Raw genomic sequence first — 18,420 nt, forward strand, 5'->3', positions numbered from 1 at the left:
TCTCTTCCAGAAGTCTCTGGTCTTTTCATTTGTGCCTCATGTGGTATGGTTTGTACATTTTCAAGGACCTTGGTAGTTCTGTCCTCAGTTTGCCTCCGGTAAATTACAAAACCCAGCCCCGAACACAGTAATGCAGGTGTGACTGAAGACAGGAGGAGCATCGCTTCCCTTCTTCGGAGGTTGTAGTCCCACTCAATCATCGTGAGCTCGCATGTTGCAGGATCACTGGGATTTCTATTTTGGGAGGATCCTTTGTCAACAAACAGAAGGGGTTGGGGAACGGAGGTCTTCCCAGGGAGGCCACAGGTGGGCCTCTACCTGCCTTGGAACCAGAAGTGAGTTTATCCTACTTAAGCACGTCTGTCCCCCTCTGTTCCCTACTCCCTGCTCTGGGCTCCCCTCCAGCCTCCTGCCTCATTCGCCCCCTTTGGTCCGTTGTTCTGCCATGACCTTGCTAGTCCTCCCGGGCGGTGGTTCTGCAGGAATATGTACCTGTGAAGACTCACTGGTCTGCACATCTTTGATACTCTGTATTCACGCTTCATGAAAAAGGAGGAGGAAAAAGTGAGAGGAGGAAGAGGTGAGGCAAAGGCAGTTTCAGAGCATCTAGCCTGGGTGACTGGAAATCTAATGGTATCATTTCTAGAAGTGGGTACTTGGAGAGGAGTGTGTTGCTTTGGAGAGGAAAGCCTAGTTCTGTCCTAGTGACACGGGTCTTTGTGGCGAAGGCCCCCAGCAGAAGCAGCTCGTGTCTCCCGCTAGCAAGAAGGGTCGGAGTGGAAGTCCCATGGACTCTGGGCACGGACTGCAGACTTTGATGCTTCACGCTTGAGGGTCTTTTGTCCCCGTAATCAGCTTTCATGACCTTTTAGGCTGCATTTGATGATTTCCAGTCCTCTCTGCTTCTTAAAATCGTTTTTTTTTAAATTTGGCTTTCAAAACCCCATTGTCCTTCTTCTGCATACTCCCTCTGGCCTCTCTCAGCTGGCCTGTCTACAACGGGACTGATGTCACCCTTTCAGATGCGGGCCTTCCAACAGCCCTTGGCAGTAACTGCGACTCTCTCCTTCCCCTGGCTCGGGCGGAAACACCTTAGAGCTGGCCTTGACTTCTCTCGCCTCTGCCCTACATTCAGTCCATCAGCCAGAGCTGCCGGCTCTATCTGACATACTCCGAATCTAAGTACTTGTCACCTCCACCGCTAGCCCCTGCTCCACGCCACCCTCCCCTCTCCTTTAGATTCCTGACATAACTTTTCTGGCTCTCCCTTCTCCCTTCTCACCTCCGCAGGCAGGGAGATCCTTTTCGAACCATCCAGGTCATGTCACTCTTTGGCTCAGAACCTTCCAGTGACCACCTGTCTCCGAGCAGAAGCTCCCGCCTTTCTACTGGTTATATGACCTGCACCTCCTCTCTACCGCCTTCCCTCTTGCTGGCTCTGCTCCCTCCACACCAGCCTCCCTGCCTTCTCCTCCAGCCTCTCCCTCCTCAGGGCCTGTTATTCCTCCCGCCTGTCACCCCCGCCCTGGTCCCTTACCTGCTTCATCTGGCTCCTCTGTGCCCCTCAGCTTTGCTCCGATGTCCCCTCATTAGTGAGGCCCTCTCTGCCCACCTGTATTAAATAATTCTGCCCCTGCTGTTTGTTCTCCATGGCTCCTGGTCCCCAGCTAGACATGCTTTTTTGTTGTCTCTCCCTCCTAGTGTCTCTCTCCCCCACCGGTTACACGGCCCTGTGTTTTATGGGTCACAGATTATGCTCATACACTTCATCTCACGTGATCCGTTGTGTTCATATTTTGTAAAACAAGGCTCATTCTGGTCCAAGTGTATTATTGATTGACTTCTTGGCCAGTAATCAAAACTGATGTCCTTGGGGAGAACCTGAGTATGGCCCTTCAGATCTCCTCCATCCCATTTTGGGAACTTGTTACCACTGAGAATCTTTTAAAAATGAAGGCCTCCCCAAGCTTCCTGGGCCCCAGCTTTGGTTAGTGAGGGGCTACCACACGGCATGGCATGGGGGAACAGACCATGTGCTCTCTGCTGGCCACGCCCTTGGAGTTGAGCAACGTAGCAGTAACGATGATTGTACCATGTTCAGCTTTTCTCCCCATTGTATCTTCCTGCTTGTGTTCTTCCTGCTGTTTGAGTGGCCTCTCCGGGCCCCACGGACTCTGTCTCATGCCTACTTTAATGGGTCTGTTGGACTACTCGCTGTCACAGTTAGCACGGCGGTGTCCAGTTTTTCCTGATTCCATCCTCCTTCGTTGGTCTCTTGGCTTGCTTTCTTGGCTCTGTCCGCTAGTCTGTCTGCTGCTCCATCGCCCCTCCCTGACATCCAATCTGTAGAAGAGCAACTGAGCTCATAATTTCTCTGGGTGCCCTTTGTCCCCCTCATCGCTGTCCTGCCTGATTATTTCCATCAACATACAGCCGGTACCTGTCTTTTAAAATCTGAGCCTGGGATTGTAGCAAAGTTAAAAGGTACAGGGCTGCCACCTGGCCCCTGTGCTGGGCCGGATCAGTAGTCCAGAGAGAACACGCCAGTAATAGAATGGTAGGTGGTGGGAACAGGCAGCGGCAGGAAGTTGATGCCCGCCTTACTGTGTGCAGATGGTCACTGAGCTCATCTCCTCATGGAGACTGGTTCTTCCGAAGTCATCTGTGCAGGTGCCTTGCCCTGAGCACACAACAGTTAAAGATGAACAATCTAGGTTACTCCTTTTTAATAACTTGCTTATAATTCTGGATTTGAGTTGAGGTGTCTCCTAGAACCCTATAGTCTGAAAACAGGCCTGCTTGGGTTCTCTTCAGCCTGACTTGGTGATCTGTTTTTCCTCCATTTCTAGGACCAGAGCTGGAGGAAGAAAGGCTAGGGGTTTAAATTTCAGGATGGTTTGAAGCGACTGGAACACCACAAGATCCCTTCCAGCTCACCAGAAAGGGTTCTCTCCAGGTCCTAATAGTGACAGCCGTGTATGCTTTCTTTGTTACACACACACTTTATTGAGTTCATTTAATCTATTGATATTAAAAAGTTCTAGTGCTATTTAATGCCTGTAATTACATATTTTGCTGATGGCTGTATTTTCATCTCTTTGGAAGCTAAGTATCCATTAGTTCATAATCTTTTCTAGTTTTTGACTTTGGCTTTCATGAGTTTCCCCAAAGTTGCTTTTCTGCTGTTAATCCTGACTTAATTCTCTCCACACTCAGGTTAGAAAGTATGTTATTTGAACTCAGTTATTTAAAATTTCTCCAATCAACAAGTTTACCTTTTCTTTTGGATTGCTCCGTGGCTGAAATTGAAGACCACATTCCTTGCGGCAAATGGTTAAACGGTGGGGATACAATCTCGTGATCCGACAGGAGGAACGTTTTTGTTTTGTTTTGTTTTGTTGTATTGCTTACCTGGAAAAAAGTTCAGAAAACAGGACTTCTCACCAGGAATTGCAAAGCTAAAAGAATGTGGCTCTGGGGCAGCTGCAGGAGTTTCAACACTGGAAGTAGGGGGATGAAAGCCTACAAGTGAGTTTGGAAGAAAACTTAGTGATTTTTCGGTCTACGAAACCTAACTCACACGAATAGTTTCTCGTCGAGTATGGCCCTTTCCACTCAGATCTGTTGCTGCCTTCGAGCTGGTATTTCAAGTATGTCCATCTGCATTTAAACGAATCGCTCCAAGACAATCTGATTATGCGGTAGTTACTTTGGTGAGAATATGCCTCAGTGGAATGGAAACTTCATTTTGAGTCTAATATTAGACCTTGCTTTGGAAAATTCCTTTTAAATGATCACAAGCTGGGAATAGCAAAAGAATTTAACTTTCGACAGACAGCATTCACCAAGAATTTTTAACTGCTTATGTTTGGGTCCTTGGGAAAGCAGATGTGAGAAAGTGACCGGCCTGAATGGACCAGGGTAGCAGTGACGTGACCTGATGTGTGTTTATATCTATTGCTGATAAGTTTCCCTCTTCATCTCATTTGCTCAAAATATTTTCATTCTTTGAGCATGAGCACGCTAAGGATGAAAATTGTTAGGATGCCTAATTGTCTAACGATCTAAGCTTCTAGGCTTCCCTGATGCCTGTAAAGGGGTCTGAAGCAGAGCAGGAAAGGACCCACAAACCTATAAAACCAGAGCCAGTTTCTGAGTAAGTGCTGGGAACTCGATCACATTCTGACCCCCCAGAGAATATTTTTAGTTTGTCTAGCTGGTTGTGTTTGAGTCAACTCACCTGATTTGAAGTTTTAGGTAAACTTTATTTAAGTAACCCCCCCTACCATCCCCCGCTCCAAAGAATCCCCACCCTGTCATTAAAGTAGTACACATGTTAACAGAGCACGAAATTTCCAGATCATGTCTTCTTGGCTTAAATAAAAGACCTGTTTCGGATGCCTCGCATGCCTTGGATTAGGAAAACCAATATTGGTATTTGAGAGATGCATTATTATCTTTAAAGTTTTTTTTCTGAAAGGGAAATGCATCTTTTAGTCATGGTGTACTTTTAATATAGAGGGTTTTCTTGTCTCTGAATAAGCTGGTAGTAAGTTGATGGTGTCTTAGAACCGAGGAAGAATGTTAAAAAGAGAATGAGAGTTCCCATCTACTGATCGTTTAGGGACTCCCAGCCACTGTCCTTGCTGGTCCCAACGCGATCTCTGCTGTTCAGGGCGATTGTGTGTGGCAGCAGTTATTATGAGCCTGGTTTTAAGAGATGAGGAAACTGAGGCTCAGGAAAGTTCTGTAATTTGCTCGTGATCACACAGCTAGTAATGGCGAGGAAGGGCCCATGCTGGGATTCCAATCCAAGACTGTTCAGCTCTGGGGCACCTGCTCCTCCCTTACCCTTCTGGCCGTCTCCTCTGGCTGCTGTTCTTAAACTTTCTTGTCTTCAGGGCTGCCTGGGTGGCTCAGTTGTTGGGTATCTGCCTTTGGCTCAGGTTATGATCCTAGGGTTCTGGGATCGAGCCCCACATCGGGCTCCCTGCTCAGCGGGAAGCCTGGTTGTCCCTCTCCCATTCTCCCTGCTTGCATTCCCTCTCTCCCCCTGTCTCTGTCAAATAAATAAATAAATTCTTAAAAAACAAAAACTGTGTCTTCAGATCTCTTTAAGCTCTTAAGAATTACTGAGGACTCTTGAACTTTGTGTGGGTTCTGTCTTTTGATATTCACTGTATTTGAAATTAAAGTGGAGTAATATAAAACACCTTAATTCATTTCTGGATAATTAATTTTTGAAGGACAGTAATAGATACACTACATCAACATAAATAACATTTTTATTAAAAATAACTTTTCCAAAACAAAAATAGCAGCCCATCTATCATCTTCGGCATTCAGTCTGTGCAGTATATGTTTTAATTGAAATAGATGAAGAAAATCTGAGCTCCCACAGATATTTGGAAAGGGACAGAGTATTTGAACAACCATTTTGGGGGATTGGGAATATCTTCCTTTGATACTCTACCAAAACTCCACAAGTGGTAGTTTTTTAAAGGTTAGTTGTCATGTAGAATCTGAAACTATTCCAGTGGACTGTGGGTACACTGTTAAATTGAAATCCTTTGGTCTGAAATCTTCCTTATAGAAAAATTCTGCATATATGTCGGTACTCTCCCAGTCCAGGAAGGAGAGCTTCATTTCTACTCCTCCCCACTCTGTGAGGGTGGGTTGGACTTCATGACCGGCTTCCAAGAGATAGAATTGGAGAAAGAAGAAAAATGAGTAACTGGACAGTAGAGAAACTGGAAATGTCATGTGGCTGTCGAGAAAGCCCTGATGTGATGTAACTAGAAAACCCAGAACCCCAGTCTAATCACGAGAAAACATCAGACAAACCCAAATCAAAGGACATTCTACAGGATTCCTGACCAGTACTCCTTGATTGTCGAGGTCATAAAAAAACAAAGACTAAGAAACTGTCAGATGCCAGAGGAGACAGGACACCTGAATGCAGTGTGGTACTCTGGACTGGATATTAGAACAGAAAGAGAGAGTTAATGGAAAAACTGGTGAAATCCCAAATAAGTCTGGAATTTATTGTATCAATTGTCAATTTCTTAGTTTTACAAATATGTTGTGGTAATGCAGGGTGTTGACAATGGGGGCAACTGAGGAAAGGCTCCACAGGCATTCTGCACTGTCTTTACAGCTTTTCTGTCAATCTAAAATTATTCCAAATAAATAGTTTATTTTAAGAAATCCATTGGTCTAGGGGTACCTGGGTGGCTCAGTGGGTTAAGCCTCTGCCTTCAGCTCAGGTCATGATCTCGTGGTCCTGGGATCTAGTCCCGCATCAGGCTCTCTGCTCGGCAGGGAACCTGCTTCCCCTCTCCCCTCTCTGCTTACCTGTGATCTGTCTGTCAAATAAATAAATAAATAAATATCTTTTAAAAGAAAAAGAAAGAAAGAAAACGAAAAAAGAAATCCATTGGTATAACCAAGCTGCAGACTCTGTAACTGTAGAGAACAAACTGATGGTGACCAGAGAGGGGGTGAGTGGGAAGATGGGGGAAATAGGTGACCGGGATCAAGGAAGGCACTTATGGCAATGAGCGCTGGGTGTTGCATGGAGTTGTTGAATCACTAAATCGTACACTTGACACTCATGCTACCCAGTCTGTTAAATAACTGGAATTTAAATAAAAGCGTCTTTTAAAAAATACTAAAATTGGGTATGAGAGGAAAAAAGAATCTGTTGTTCTGTCTTGTACTCTGAATAGATTGTTTACCTGTGCATGACTTGGTAGCACCATTCCCATGGCCATTTGGAAAATACTGGTTCAGAAAGTCCTGTAGATCTTTGAAATGTTGACCCATTTCATTATTCAGTATTTTTAAAAATCCCACTCATTACTTTATCAGAAAACTCCTTGTCGAGAAGTTCTCAAGCCTGTGGTGGACACAAGTTTCCCCAAATCCTGATTTTCCTGTGAAAGCTCAAATTTTATCACCAGCAAATGCTGCTGTTGTTTTCCTTAATGTTGCAGGCTAATTTTGTCCGTTTTCAAGGAAATATTTGCCAGATATACAAGTCTAAACACCATCCCTTGGGTACTTACCCTTCAGATAAAAATGACGTCCAGTGAAAAACGTGGCTAGTGCAACCTGCCCGTGCAAACAGTTGTGTAAGTGCCTTTCCTCAAGACAACGATTATACCTCAGGATGCGACTCAAGTGTTTTAAGGGGGGTCTCCTTTTGCCACGTACAGTATTAAAGGATAAGTACTCAATGTCAAGATTTAACGAAATTAATTTTTACATCTTCACCAGGGACATTCTGAAGAGAAATGGACTTTCCCCCCATTTCCTGAGCATGTGTGGTGGCAGAGAACCCGGTCTGCCCCCACTGCCTCGCTTTGTGCTTGGGCAGCTTTGCCTGATGGGCTCAAACCCCAGCACAGTGCAAAAGGTCGGGAACGTTGAGTGTTCCACTGGAAATCGTCGGACCTCGCTGCCCTCCTAAGAGGGTCTTGGGCATCCCTAAGGGTCCACAGACCACACTTGGAGAACCATTCTCCTAAAAAATAAAAAAATTAAAAAATAAAGGCAGTTGCTATAAGGTCACAGAGGAAGGGCCGACATGATTGAAGACCCACCCCACGAGGAAGCGAATGGTAACGGGGCGCAGGCCGACGTGTGTAGAAGCCGAGGCTCTTCCTGCTCAATCGTCTTGCTTTCGATGACTCGGGAAACTTTTCCATTTGCCTGTGCCATTTCCACCCCGTGTTTAAATGCCGAGATGCAGACTTGGATCATCCGGTCTCTGCGTTCGCCTCTGTTCTTAACATGATCCCGTGCCAGACTTCCTTCCGGAGATTCAGAGAATTGCTTCCTCAACTTTGTTTTCTTTTCTTTAAAGGTAAATCTCATTTGGCCATTGTGCAGCGAGTGAACAATGAGGGAGAAGGGGACCCGTTTTATGAAGTTCTGGGAATTGTCACATTAGAAGACGTGATTGAAGAAATCATCAAATCTGAGATTCTAGACGAAACAGATTTATACAGTGAGTAGTCGGAGTGTGATTTTTTTCAAAACCGTGGCTGTTTTCTGTCATCTCGTTCGTGAGTCTGCTCTCGTCTCCAGTGGCCTCTTGCCTCTGTCTCTCATGACGTGCTGTGCCTATGTGTATGTGCTGTGTGTATGTGGAGCACACCACTTAGCGGTGTGTTCCAGAACCTTCATCAGAGGGGGGAAAGGAGGGGCAGGGCCTGTGGTGTAGAGTGGCAGTATTTCATTTTTGTTTTTGTCTTTTTTTTTTTTTGGAAAGCCAACTTCTTCTAACAAGGGATGAGGGCATTACTTGCCCTGAACAGAAAACTCCCTTCTTGGTTTTTACTTTTATTGTAGGTGTGGTAAAAGAGTTGCTCTTCACTACATTTTTATTTTCCACAGCTAGGCAGTTGTGTTCAGATAAATTTCTTTTTCTACTTAAGGTCCAAATTCAAGTGCTTGTGAGGAGGATTTGTTAAATGGATGGATTGCCACCATTTAAAGGTCCTTGTTCTAGAACCCAGGGGCCAGGGTAGAGCTGAGGTTTGTGCGTGTAGCTTTGCTGTGGCAAGGAGTGCTGACTGGGAGGGATGGGAAGCAGGACAGGGTAGGGTACACAATAGGAATGTGTTTTTCCCTTTCTGTGCTACTCTATCTTCTTTGGGAGGGCCGGGGGAAATGGGTGAAGGGGGTAGAAGTCTCTGGGCTTGTTTGTAGAGGGAGGGGAAGATCCGCTGGTCTTGGCGTGTGAGGTAAACAATCCTGGGCTGAGTATTGAAGCGGAATCCTGTCTCACTGAAGTCCTCAACTGGATTGTTGGACTGTGGGGTGTAAACCTTCTTCAGCCTCATTCTTAGTAGAATCTTAGTAATCTCTTTCAAGAGATTAATAACGAGACAGGGGCGTGTTTGCCTGGAGATGTTTGGGGCTCTCACAGGTGGGCCAGAGAAGAGTATCTGGGCTCTGTTTGTTCTGTTTGGCTTATTAAAGCATGACTTAAAAGGGAAATGGATTGTTCACATGGCCTGGGGCCCCTGGGATGGGGCCTGCCTTGCTTAAAACAGAGCATTTTTATTTAGTCCTGCTAGATGGGAACGTTCCTCATTTTAATAATGAGAGTCTTCCGTGTACCCTTGGAAGGATAAACTTGATATTTAGGAAATGTCTTGCTTCTGAAAATGTGTCTTTTTTCTCATCTATATATTAATGCGTTCTTTAAAATCACCATTTCCTATATGTTTTATCTTCTTGACACTTGGAGAGTAGTCAGAGATCACATAATAAAGAATATTGTTACTTGTGTGTTGACTGTCTTTTCATCCTTCCTTAGAGTGACCATTTAATACCAAGTGTGCCTCTTTATATATCTATATATAGAGATAGATTTTTTGTTTGTCTCTTCAGGGGTGGTACTCATCATAAGAAAGATAACTAAAGTACTTAGGAGATAGGAGATCTTATGTTTGCTTTCCAGTTAAAGTCTCTTAAACCTCGATTAAACTGATTTCACACAGAAGTGTTGCCCAGCCTGCCTGGCTGGATGGAATGCTGACCACATGGTTTTAGGGATATCCTTGAGGTCGAGAGGCGATCAGGACTCTGAGGACTACGTTTGCCATTAGAAAATTAGTTGGAAATGTAGTGTTGATTTATGCTGTCTGATTCTGAAAAGAATTCGAGACAGAAGAAAATGATAAGTTACGATTGCCCTCACCCCAGGACCAGCCTGGTAATTAAGTCTGCTTGGCCCTAGGCATGAAATGGTAATAGCGCACAGACTCAGGGTTCTTTTTTTTTTTTAAAGATTTAATTTATTTATTTGACAGAGAGAAATCACAAGTAGATGCAGAGGCAGGCAGAGAGAGAGAGGGGGAAGCAGGCTCCCTGCTGAGCAGAGAGCCCGATGCAGGACTCGATCCCAGGACCCTGAGATCATGACCCAAGCCGAAGGCAGCGGCTTAACCCACTGAGCCACCCAGGCACCCCCAGACTCAGGGTTCTTGAGAGAGGAGTGAGCGATTAAGGTCTTGTCTTTAACCAAGTTTTTTCTTGATCATTTCTCTGTTGAGAAAAGTACTGGAAAAGGGTTTTGTATTAGATAACGTCTAGATCAGGGGTTTGTAAAAACAACAACAAAAAACTACAGCCCACAAGTGGCCGCCAGTGTTTGGAGAGCCCCCAAGCTGAGAATTTTTGTTTGTTTTTTACATTGGGTAATCATTGAAAACATGAAAAGAATAATTACTTAGAGACATGAGAAAATACTATGAAATTCGAATTTCATCTCCATTATAAAGTTTTGTTGGCACACGCCCTGTTAGCTTTTTCACATATGGTTGCTTCTGTTCAGCAGTAGGGTTGAGCAGATCCAACAGACACCGTGTGGCCCCCAGAGCCTGAAATACTACCTAGCCCTCGACAGAGGAAGTATGCCGACCTCTCTTCTGGTTGACCTTCTTCGTATTTGCTTGACCTTGAGGATCTCCGGGTCTGGGGTAGAAATGAAGCTAACAGATATGTTCTATGAAAGCATTATTTTCTGTTTCTGAAGAGGTTTTGTTCAGATGTTTGTTTTCCCTGTTTCAGCAGAGGCTAAAAGCCTCTGCAAGGCAGGGCACCCTTCCCTGTGTCTTCTGTCACCCGGTGATTGTTCTTCCCCGCAGTGTGTTGACACCGAGTGACAGGAGACTGTGTAGGCCCTGAGATGCATGCCATCACTGTGGGGTTACATGGCTTGTGTGAGGGTTTTGTCCCTGTCGTGTACTCACAAGGGCTCTGAAGATCTTTGTGGAGAATGTTTACCGTTGGTCCTAGTTGCCTTGCTTTGAATTGGGTCATGACTGTGCTGCACTGATTTGTGGAGGATTCTCTCTCCTCCTTTTTCTGTGGGGCGTTGGTGCCTAGAGTGCCCGCGATCTGGAGGTAGTCTAGCCTTTCCAGTGGATTGTGTCCTTTTCATTCAAAAAGTGCCCTGATGTAATCGAATGCATTTCCTTTTATCTTTTCTTGTTCTTCGGTCAGCTGATAACAGAACGAAAAAGAAAGTGGCCCATCGGGAAAGAAAGCAAGATTTTTCTGCCTTTAAGCAGACAGACAGCGAGATGAAGGTTAAAATATCACCACAGCTTCTCCTGGCCATGCACCGTTTCCTAGCAACAGGCAAGTGCAGCTTATCACAGTTTGCGATCTCTCCGAACCCTGGACCGTGTTTCTCACCCACCGCTGACTGGGGTGGGCTGGGGGTGGGGACGGGGAAATGGGGTGATAAGTAATGCCACTTTTGTGTTTTGTTTTTTGTTTTTTTGTTTTGTTTTGTTTTGTTTTGTTTTTTTCTTTTTAAATTCTCTCCTCTCCTGTGTTCAGTGTCGGCATGAACCCTCTGAGACATTTACCAGGGGTGGACCAGTAACTTAAAATTGGTCTGAAAGGTAAGGATGAATGTTAGTGGCACACTGCATGTGAACAGTAGGTCAGGTCATCTGCTTCCAGCTCAGTGCCGGGGAGAGCCTGCTGGTGGCGTAGACTGGCCGTGCAGACCAGACACCACCTCCTGGAGTAATTCTCTCTCCAGCTTGCCTTGGAAGAACAGCCGGACCTCAGTGGTAACACGGGTGCTCTGATTTGCAAAGAAGAAAAAATAGATTCTCAGAATTAAGTCTATCTCTTAGGATGTCCGTGACATCAGAAATTCTAAGCGCTTTGACGTGGATTTCTCGGGGCCTCTTCAAGTCAAATTAACTTGGGCCCATTCCAGGAGGCAAGCGTTCACATTATTAAAACCACCAATCCAGCCGGCACTGACTGCTCCAGAAAGGTCAAGGTTGAATGGACTTAAGAGACTGACTAACCCTTCTCACATCCCCAAGTGGCTGTCTAGGTGAAGGGTGAGCTCTGTGGGCCAGGGGAAACGTGAGAAAATCTGAAAGTACCCAGTGGCCTGTAGAAGACGTCTGTGTCCAAGATGGGCGACCCGTGCCCTTCAGCTATATGGAGCATACTTAAAATATTTCGAAAAGAAGGCTAACAGTAGCCATGCAATGGATGTTATATACTCCTTAAGACCCTGTTTTCAGATACCTAGAAATGCTCAGAGTAGAATATTTATGAGCTGGGAAGTTATTCATAATTTAATTTGAGGTGAGGAAAAAAAAAGAACACATAAAACTGTGAGATCACACAGGCACATGTGCTCACCACCTGCTGAGAGGGACAGCGTGGTGGCTTCCTACGTGATTTTCTTTTCCTCTTTTATCTTCTGTATTTTCCAAAACTTCTACAGGGTACCACCTCATTTCGTTATTACGAAAGCTAGTACAGAAGCTAATACCGAATTTATGGTTCACCTCGTGACAGCAGTTTTTTAAACATACAAACCGTATCTTTAACTTAATTTTCAAATTCTGGTAATGTTGTTCACCATTGCGGAACCATACTTTAAATGTTCTCTGACTCTGCCTCTGAGATGCCGGGAAGTCCAGTTTCAATCAAGCAGCCCTAAGCCAGTAATTCCGAGTTTGGGTACCGGAAATAAAATGGATTCCTTTTGCCGATACAGATACACATTATTTTTTTTTTTAATTTTTTTTAGTTAGCAAGTTGGAGTGCATGTCGCTGTGTGCACGTGCCTTGCTTCTCTTCTGAATCTCCGCCTGCCTTTGTTCCCAGACTCTCTCAGGGTAGTGGAGTGGGAGAATGAGAGGTGGAGCCTTTCGTCTGGGCACCTGGTACTAACCCACACCTAGATGCTTCCTGACCTTTGCTTCTTCCTTCGGCTGTTGTTGGACGGTCAGACTGTGGTGGCCTGTCAGAGGGTGTCCTGGCAGTCAGGAGCCTGCTTCTGGTAGACTTCGATTGGTATCAGAAAATTAGGGCAATTTTGTAAGAACTGAAACCAATGACGGGTTGAAAAGGAAATACTTAAACAAATACGAGACGTTGGTGTTTTCTAATTTCTCCCAGGTAACCTCCCCCCCAGTGGATCACCAAACGGAAGTGTCTTTAATCCATATTGTATTGCTTTGGTTCCGAATATCCTTATATTCTAAACTCCTTAATCACTAGTATGATTTTTTTTTCCATCCATTTGAAGTGTAATATCAAGTTGTGTTTATATCTATAGAAGTAGAAGCATTTAGCCCATCCCAGATGTCAGAGAAGATCCTTCTAAGGCTGCTAAAGCACCCCAATGTCATCCAGGAACTGAAGTATGATGAGAAGAACAAGAAGGCCCCAGAATACTACCTCTACCAGCGAAACAAACCTGTGGACTACTTCGTTCTCATTTTGCAGGTCAGAAGAATTATTCAATCGTTGTTTGATCTCACTGCGTACCTGTCCTTCCGGTTCTGAGGAGACTTTTCTCTAGGTGAACGGGTGTCCAGGTTCACATACCTAACTTCTGGGGTCACTTGATACGTGGGAGGATTTCCTCCCCCTGTTTTCCTCTCTGTAAAATAATTTCAGCATAAAGCAATGTCATTAGTTACTTCAATTTCCAATACTGAAGAGCACTGACTGGCTGCTGAGGCATGGAGGCATTCATGTGAAGAAGGGTGAATTCAGTTGTTTATATTTTTTTGAAGAGTTTGGAGAAGTCCCTGTACACACCCAAGTCTTGATTGGGTATTTGAAATTTAAGTGTGGTGACTTCCTGGGGTCTCTCTTATCATCTTTTTCTTTTTTTCACTCTTCATTAGGACTTGGTCGTTTATAGCTTCCTAGAGGTAACATACTATCTCTTCCCTTAACAACATCAAATCAATCCATTTATTATTGTTTTTATTCCTGGTTACTAACCAGGCTGTTCTACAGAGGAACTAATGTAATCATCACAGCCTCTCATGGCAATGGAAACTTCGTTCCTTTTCAGTAATAACATAATCCACTCTATCAGGTGAGAAGGTCCATCCATTCTGTACCGTCCTTGAGGGGTTTTGGTGCTTGAGTTGGGGGAGGCCCTTATTCTATTCCAGTTTCGTTTGATAGAACACCATCATTGACATGGAAACCAAGCAGTACAATGGACGAAGTGTTGGTTTTATTGACTGCTTATGCCTCCTTACTGAAGAATTACTTACACTGAGTAAAGACTGATTTCCTGTAAAAGAGTCCTAGCCCCTTAAGCATTCTCCTACTTTCTGTGATTTCCTAGGTATGAATTAGAGGGATTATTAGAAAAGTATATTGATGGGGTGCCTGGGTGGCTCAGTTGGTTAAGTGTTTGCCTTTGCTTCAGGTCATGATCTCAGGGTCCTGGGATCGAGCCCCACCTCGGGCTCTCTGCTCAGCAGGGAGCCTGCTTCCCCTTTTCTCTCTGCCTACCTCTTTGCCTACTTGTGATCTCTGTCAAATAAATAAAGATCTTTAAAAAAAAAGTATATTGAGGACTTAGTAGGGCCTACAATTTACGTGAGTCCAGCAAGGTCCCAGTTACCTGAAGGATAATTAAAGAAGTTCTTTTTATTTGAAAGCAACTCTTATCAGATGTCCAGATGAAGGAAACTCTGCAAAGTGGTGTGCTCATGTCCCTGTTTGGATGCTGTCGTGATGTCTGGAGGAGGAAAGAAGAAACTATAGAAAAAAACCATGTGTTAACTAGTCACCTGCCACTTTCATATATTCTTTCGTGGAAACCTCTCTTGGCAGGTTTTCTAATTCAATACCCTGATTTTTGTATTAACTTTAGTCTCATTCAGTCCTGCATTGTTTGTTTGTTTGTTTTCTTTTTCTCTGGAGATACACACACTTGAACCTCTGAGGGGGCTTCCGGGAGTTAATGTACTGTAGCAAAAGAATAAAACATTGGTGCTTCTTCTAAGTGAGATGGGAATATTCCTTAAACCTGGAGAAACTTGGACTACACTAAATTTTGGATTACACTTTGCTTAGGAAGACTTAAAGGATGGACATGGTGAATTTCAGGAGTAATATTAGAAACTATGTGTCTTTCAGTTGTCGACTTTTACATAGTTAGCCTGTATGAAGTGCGATTCGGGAATGTTCTGTTGGTGTATAACAAAGCCGTTTCCTGGCTGAAAGATCTAAAAAGAGATTTTGTGGAAGAGGGACTTCATACTCCCCATTCATTTACCAGTAAATCTTTAAGGTGATTTTTTTTTTAAGATTTTACTTATTTGTTTGACAGAGATCAAAAGGAGAGAGAGAGAGAGGAGGGGAAGCAGGCTCCCTGCTGAACAGAGAGCCCAGTTCGGGACTCAATCCCAGAACCCTAGGATCATGACCTGAGCCGAAGGCAGAGGCTTTAACCCACTGAGCCACCCCGGCACCCCTTTAAGTCAATTTTTGATAAAGGATTTGTGTGTATGTTACCTGTATTTGAACCCCTACATCATGTTAAGTATTTATAGAGATGGGACCTTTTTTTTTTTTTTTTTTTGAGTTGCTGAACTGATGATGTCATGGAGATTTTTTTTTTTTTTATAAATAGTGTATGTATTGGATTAAGAGGATTTATGGAGGTGTTTGAACTATGGAGTTCAATGAAAATTAGGTTCTTGTAGGCCAGCCAATTACCCAAGGTACCCGGAGTATAAGAAAATGAAATAGGATGATCCCTGTCAATCCAGCACAGCTGTCACCTTTTACAAAGTATATTCCTCACTGAAATGTCACTAGCCCAGCTGGGGAAATTGGTGCCAGGTTATTGGGCATGTTTCCCTGTCTGCTAGAGCATTAAATCAGAAACGAGCTGTGGTTATGTGCCTTCTGTTCCTGGCCCCGAAGCCAGTGAGCAGCCCTCTTCTGTAGATACGGGAAAAAAATTCTTCTATTAAGTCATTGATATTTGGAATGTCATTATAAATAGAAACTCATCGCTCTGAGTTTAAACTCTAAATGAAATAAGATCGAATTTATTTGAAGTAAGCCATTTAAGCTTAATTAAAAGAATGAATCTTGAAGTTACTGGGCACATAGCTCCCACTCCGTAAGTATAAAAAGGCTGCCACCTAAAGTTTTATCTGAAAAAGTTAGAGTTTTTTAACTAAAATGTACTGGATGAGAATCAGTAAGGACAGTGATAAAAACAGTACAACACAAAAGTTTATTGGCTCTGCATGTCTTAAACAACAAAACAAATACATCATACCTTTTTTGAGCTGCTTTCAAATAAAAAACCTCAATTGTCCTTTTGATAATTTGGGACCTTGCTGGACTCATGTAAATCGAAGGACCTACTGAGTACTCATAGATGTGTGTATCCATGGAAATGGAAAGGGATATAATTTTGATAGAAAATAATTCCACCATCATAAAAGAGTAAACATACCAAGAAAAAAAATGTTTTAACTAACACAATTAATAGGAACTTGGAGGAAAATTTAAAGCCAGGGAAGTACTTTTTAGAAACTTTTATGTGACTTCAACGTAAAGCTGATGATTTGCCATGTCATATGTAAGTTCTACTAAACTCAGAAATTTCTAGAACTACCTGTATAGCTCATAGTGAAATGAAATTGGACCTAAAAATATATCATTGAAAAGTACTAAGCCGGGCACCTGGGTGGCTCAGTGGGTTAAGCCGCTGCCTTCGGCTCAGGTCATGATCTCAGGGTCCTGGGATCGAGTCCCACATTGGGCTCCCTGCGCAGGGAGCCTGCTTCCCTCTCTCTCTCTCTGCCTGCCTCTCTGTCTACTGTGATCTCTCTCTGTCAAATAAATAAATAAAATCTTTAAAAAAAAAAAAAAGAAAAGTACTAAGCCACTTTTAAATGGTGACCAGTTCTCATCCAAAGGCTTATACATAAGGCTCAGAACAGCTCATTATAATGTATTGTCATGGGTTTCCTGAGTGTCTTCATATAAATGAATCTCTCCAGAAGGTTACTCAGGAGTCACCTCTAAGGAGGGAGACTTGGAGGACTGGGCATAACGTGGAAGGGAGAGTTACTTCTCCCTTTGAATTTGAATTTCTTACCATGTATACATATTACCTATTAAGGAAATGTCGAAAATATAATTAACATCAAACTGATAAACTCTAAGTAGCGACTGAATTAGAAAATATATAGAATATCATAAAATACAGAAAACACATTAGAGACATTATTAAATGATGCCTTATAGCAGTGTCAAAGTTTTAAGAAATTTTATTCTGAGTGCTTACACAAGGAAAAAATGTGTCATTATCTAGAAAAAGAACAAAGCAACAAACTGAAAAGAACAAATTCAATAATAAAGATAGTCATGAAAAAAGTGTTAATGAGAAAGCCTTAAAACCCATAAATAATATTAAGATTTGGTTCTTTTAAGAGATTAACAAAATCAGTATTCTATTGATGTAATTAATGTGATAAAAGAGAAAAACAACAAAACAAGAAGTTCTCTCTTCTCCTTTAAAACAGCTAGATTCAAAGAAATTACTTGGAAAAAAAAATTGAAACTTGGAGGAGCTCATTTTCTGTGTGATACAAATGGGCGAGGATGGTACGTTTTCAAATTTCCCAACTAAAGAGGTAGCAGTTAGAGACGAGCAGCATCGCCAAAGAGTTGTTCCCTGTGACTGACCAAATTAGGTTTCTTTAGGAACGCAGAGCTAGTTTAAGAACAACGGAACCAGGGACGCCTGGGTGGCTCGGACGACTGCCTTCGGCTCAGGTCATGATCCCGGAGTCCCGGGATCGAGTCCCACATCGGGCTCCCAGCTCCTCGGGGAGTCTGCTTCTCCCTCTGACCTTCTCCTCGCTCATGCTCTCTCTCACTCTCTCTCTCTCTCTCTCAAATAAATAAATAAATAAATAATCTTTAATTAAAAAAAAAAAAAAAGAACAACAGAACCAAAATGTGCCGTGTTAATTAGGAAAGTAGTAAAGAAAAAAAGCCCTCATGCTCCTACCTATAGATAGCAGAAAGGCAACTGACAAAATTAAGCATCCATTTTTTAAATTTTAGAGAACAAACAAAAAAAGAAAGAAAAGAAAAAAAATTTTTGTAAAAATCCATGATGAATAGTGAACAACAACAACAAAAAGTGCCGTAAAACCAATCCTATCCTTAAACTGACAGCCTCCTTTTGGGAGTACATAAAATCACTCATGTGCACACATCTGAAGAAATTATATGCTCAGGCAATCGATGCAAACATATTTATAGCAAATCTGTTAATTACAAAGTAGTAGTACATATGTCTCAACCACTTGTATTTCCATATGATGCGGCCATCATACAGCCATGAAAGAAGCGGAAAGCACAGAGAAAAATGTCAAGAGTCTGTGCACAATAATTATAACTACCATAAACCATTTTCCTAATTCAGAGTTGGTATTTTACAGTGAAGGATTTTTTTGGTCCCTTGGGGAATAAAATGTCTAAGCAAAAAATATATATATATACACATATGTATAAACATATATATATAAACATATGTATAGACATATATATAATTGTATATATAACTATATATAT

General features: G+C 42.9%; 1 protein-coding gene across 2 annotated transcripts in view; it reads left to right on the forward strand.

The window, feature by feature from the left end:
- The window catches only part of CNNM2 (cyclin and CBS domain divalent metal cation transport mediator 2), a 143,604-nt gene that overhangs the window by 105,013 nt on the left and 20,171 nt on the right, over window positions 1-18,420 (forward strand). For both annotated transcript variants that reach the window (XM_044240414.1, XM_044240415.1), the window contains exons 2-4: window positions 7,868-8,011; window positions 11,020-11,157; window positions 13,118-13,287. In XM_044240414.1, coding sequence (XP_044096349.1) covers window positions 7,868-8,011; window positions 11,020-11,157; window positions 13,118-13,287 — 452 coding nt within the window. The remainder of the gene's footprint in view (window positions 1-7,867; window positions 8,012-11,019; window positions 11,158-13,117; window positions 13,288-18,420) is intronic.

The sequence above is a fragment of the Neovison vison genome, chromosome 2 (assembly GCF_020171115.1).
Source record: "Neovison vison isolate M4711 chromosome 2, ASM_NN_V1, whole genome shotgun sequence".
In the NCBI taxonomy this organism is placed as follows: domain Eukaryota; kingdom Metazoa; phylum Chordata; class Mammalia; order Carnivora; family Mustelidae; genus Neogale; species Neogale vison.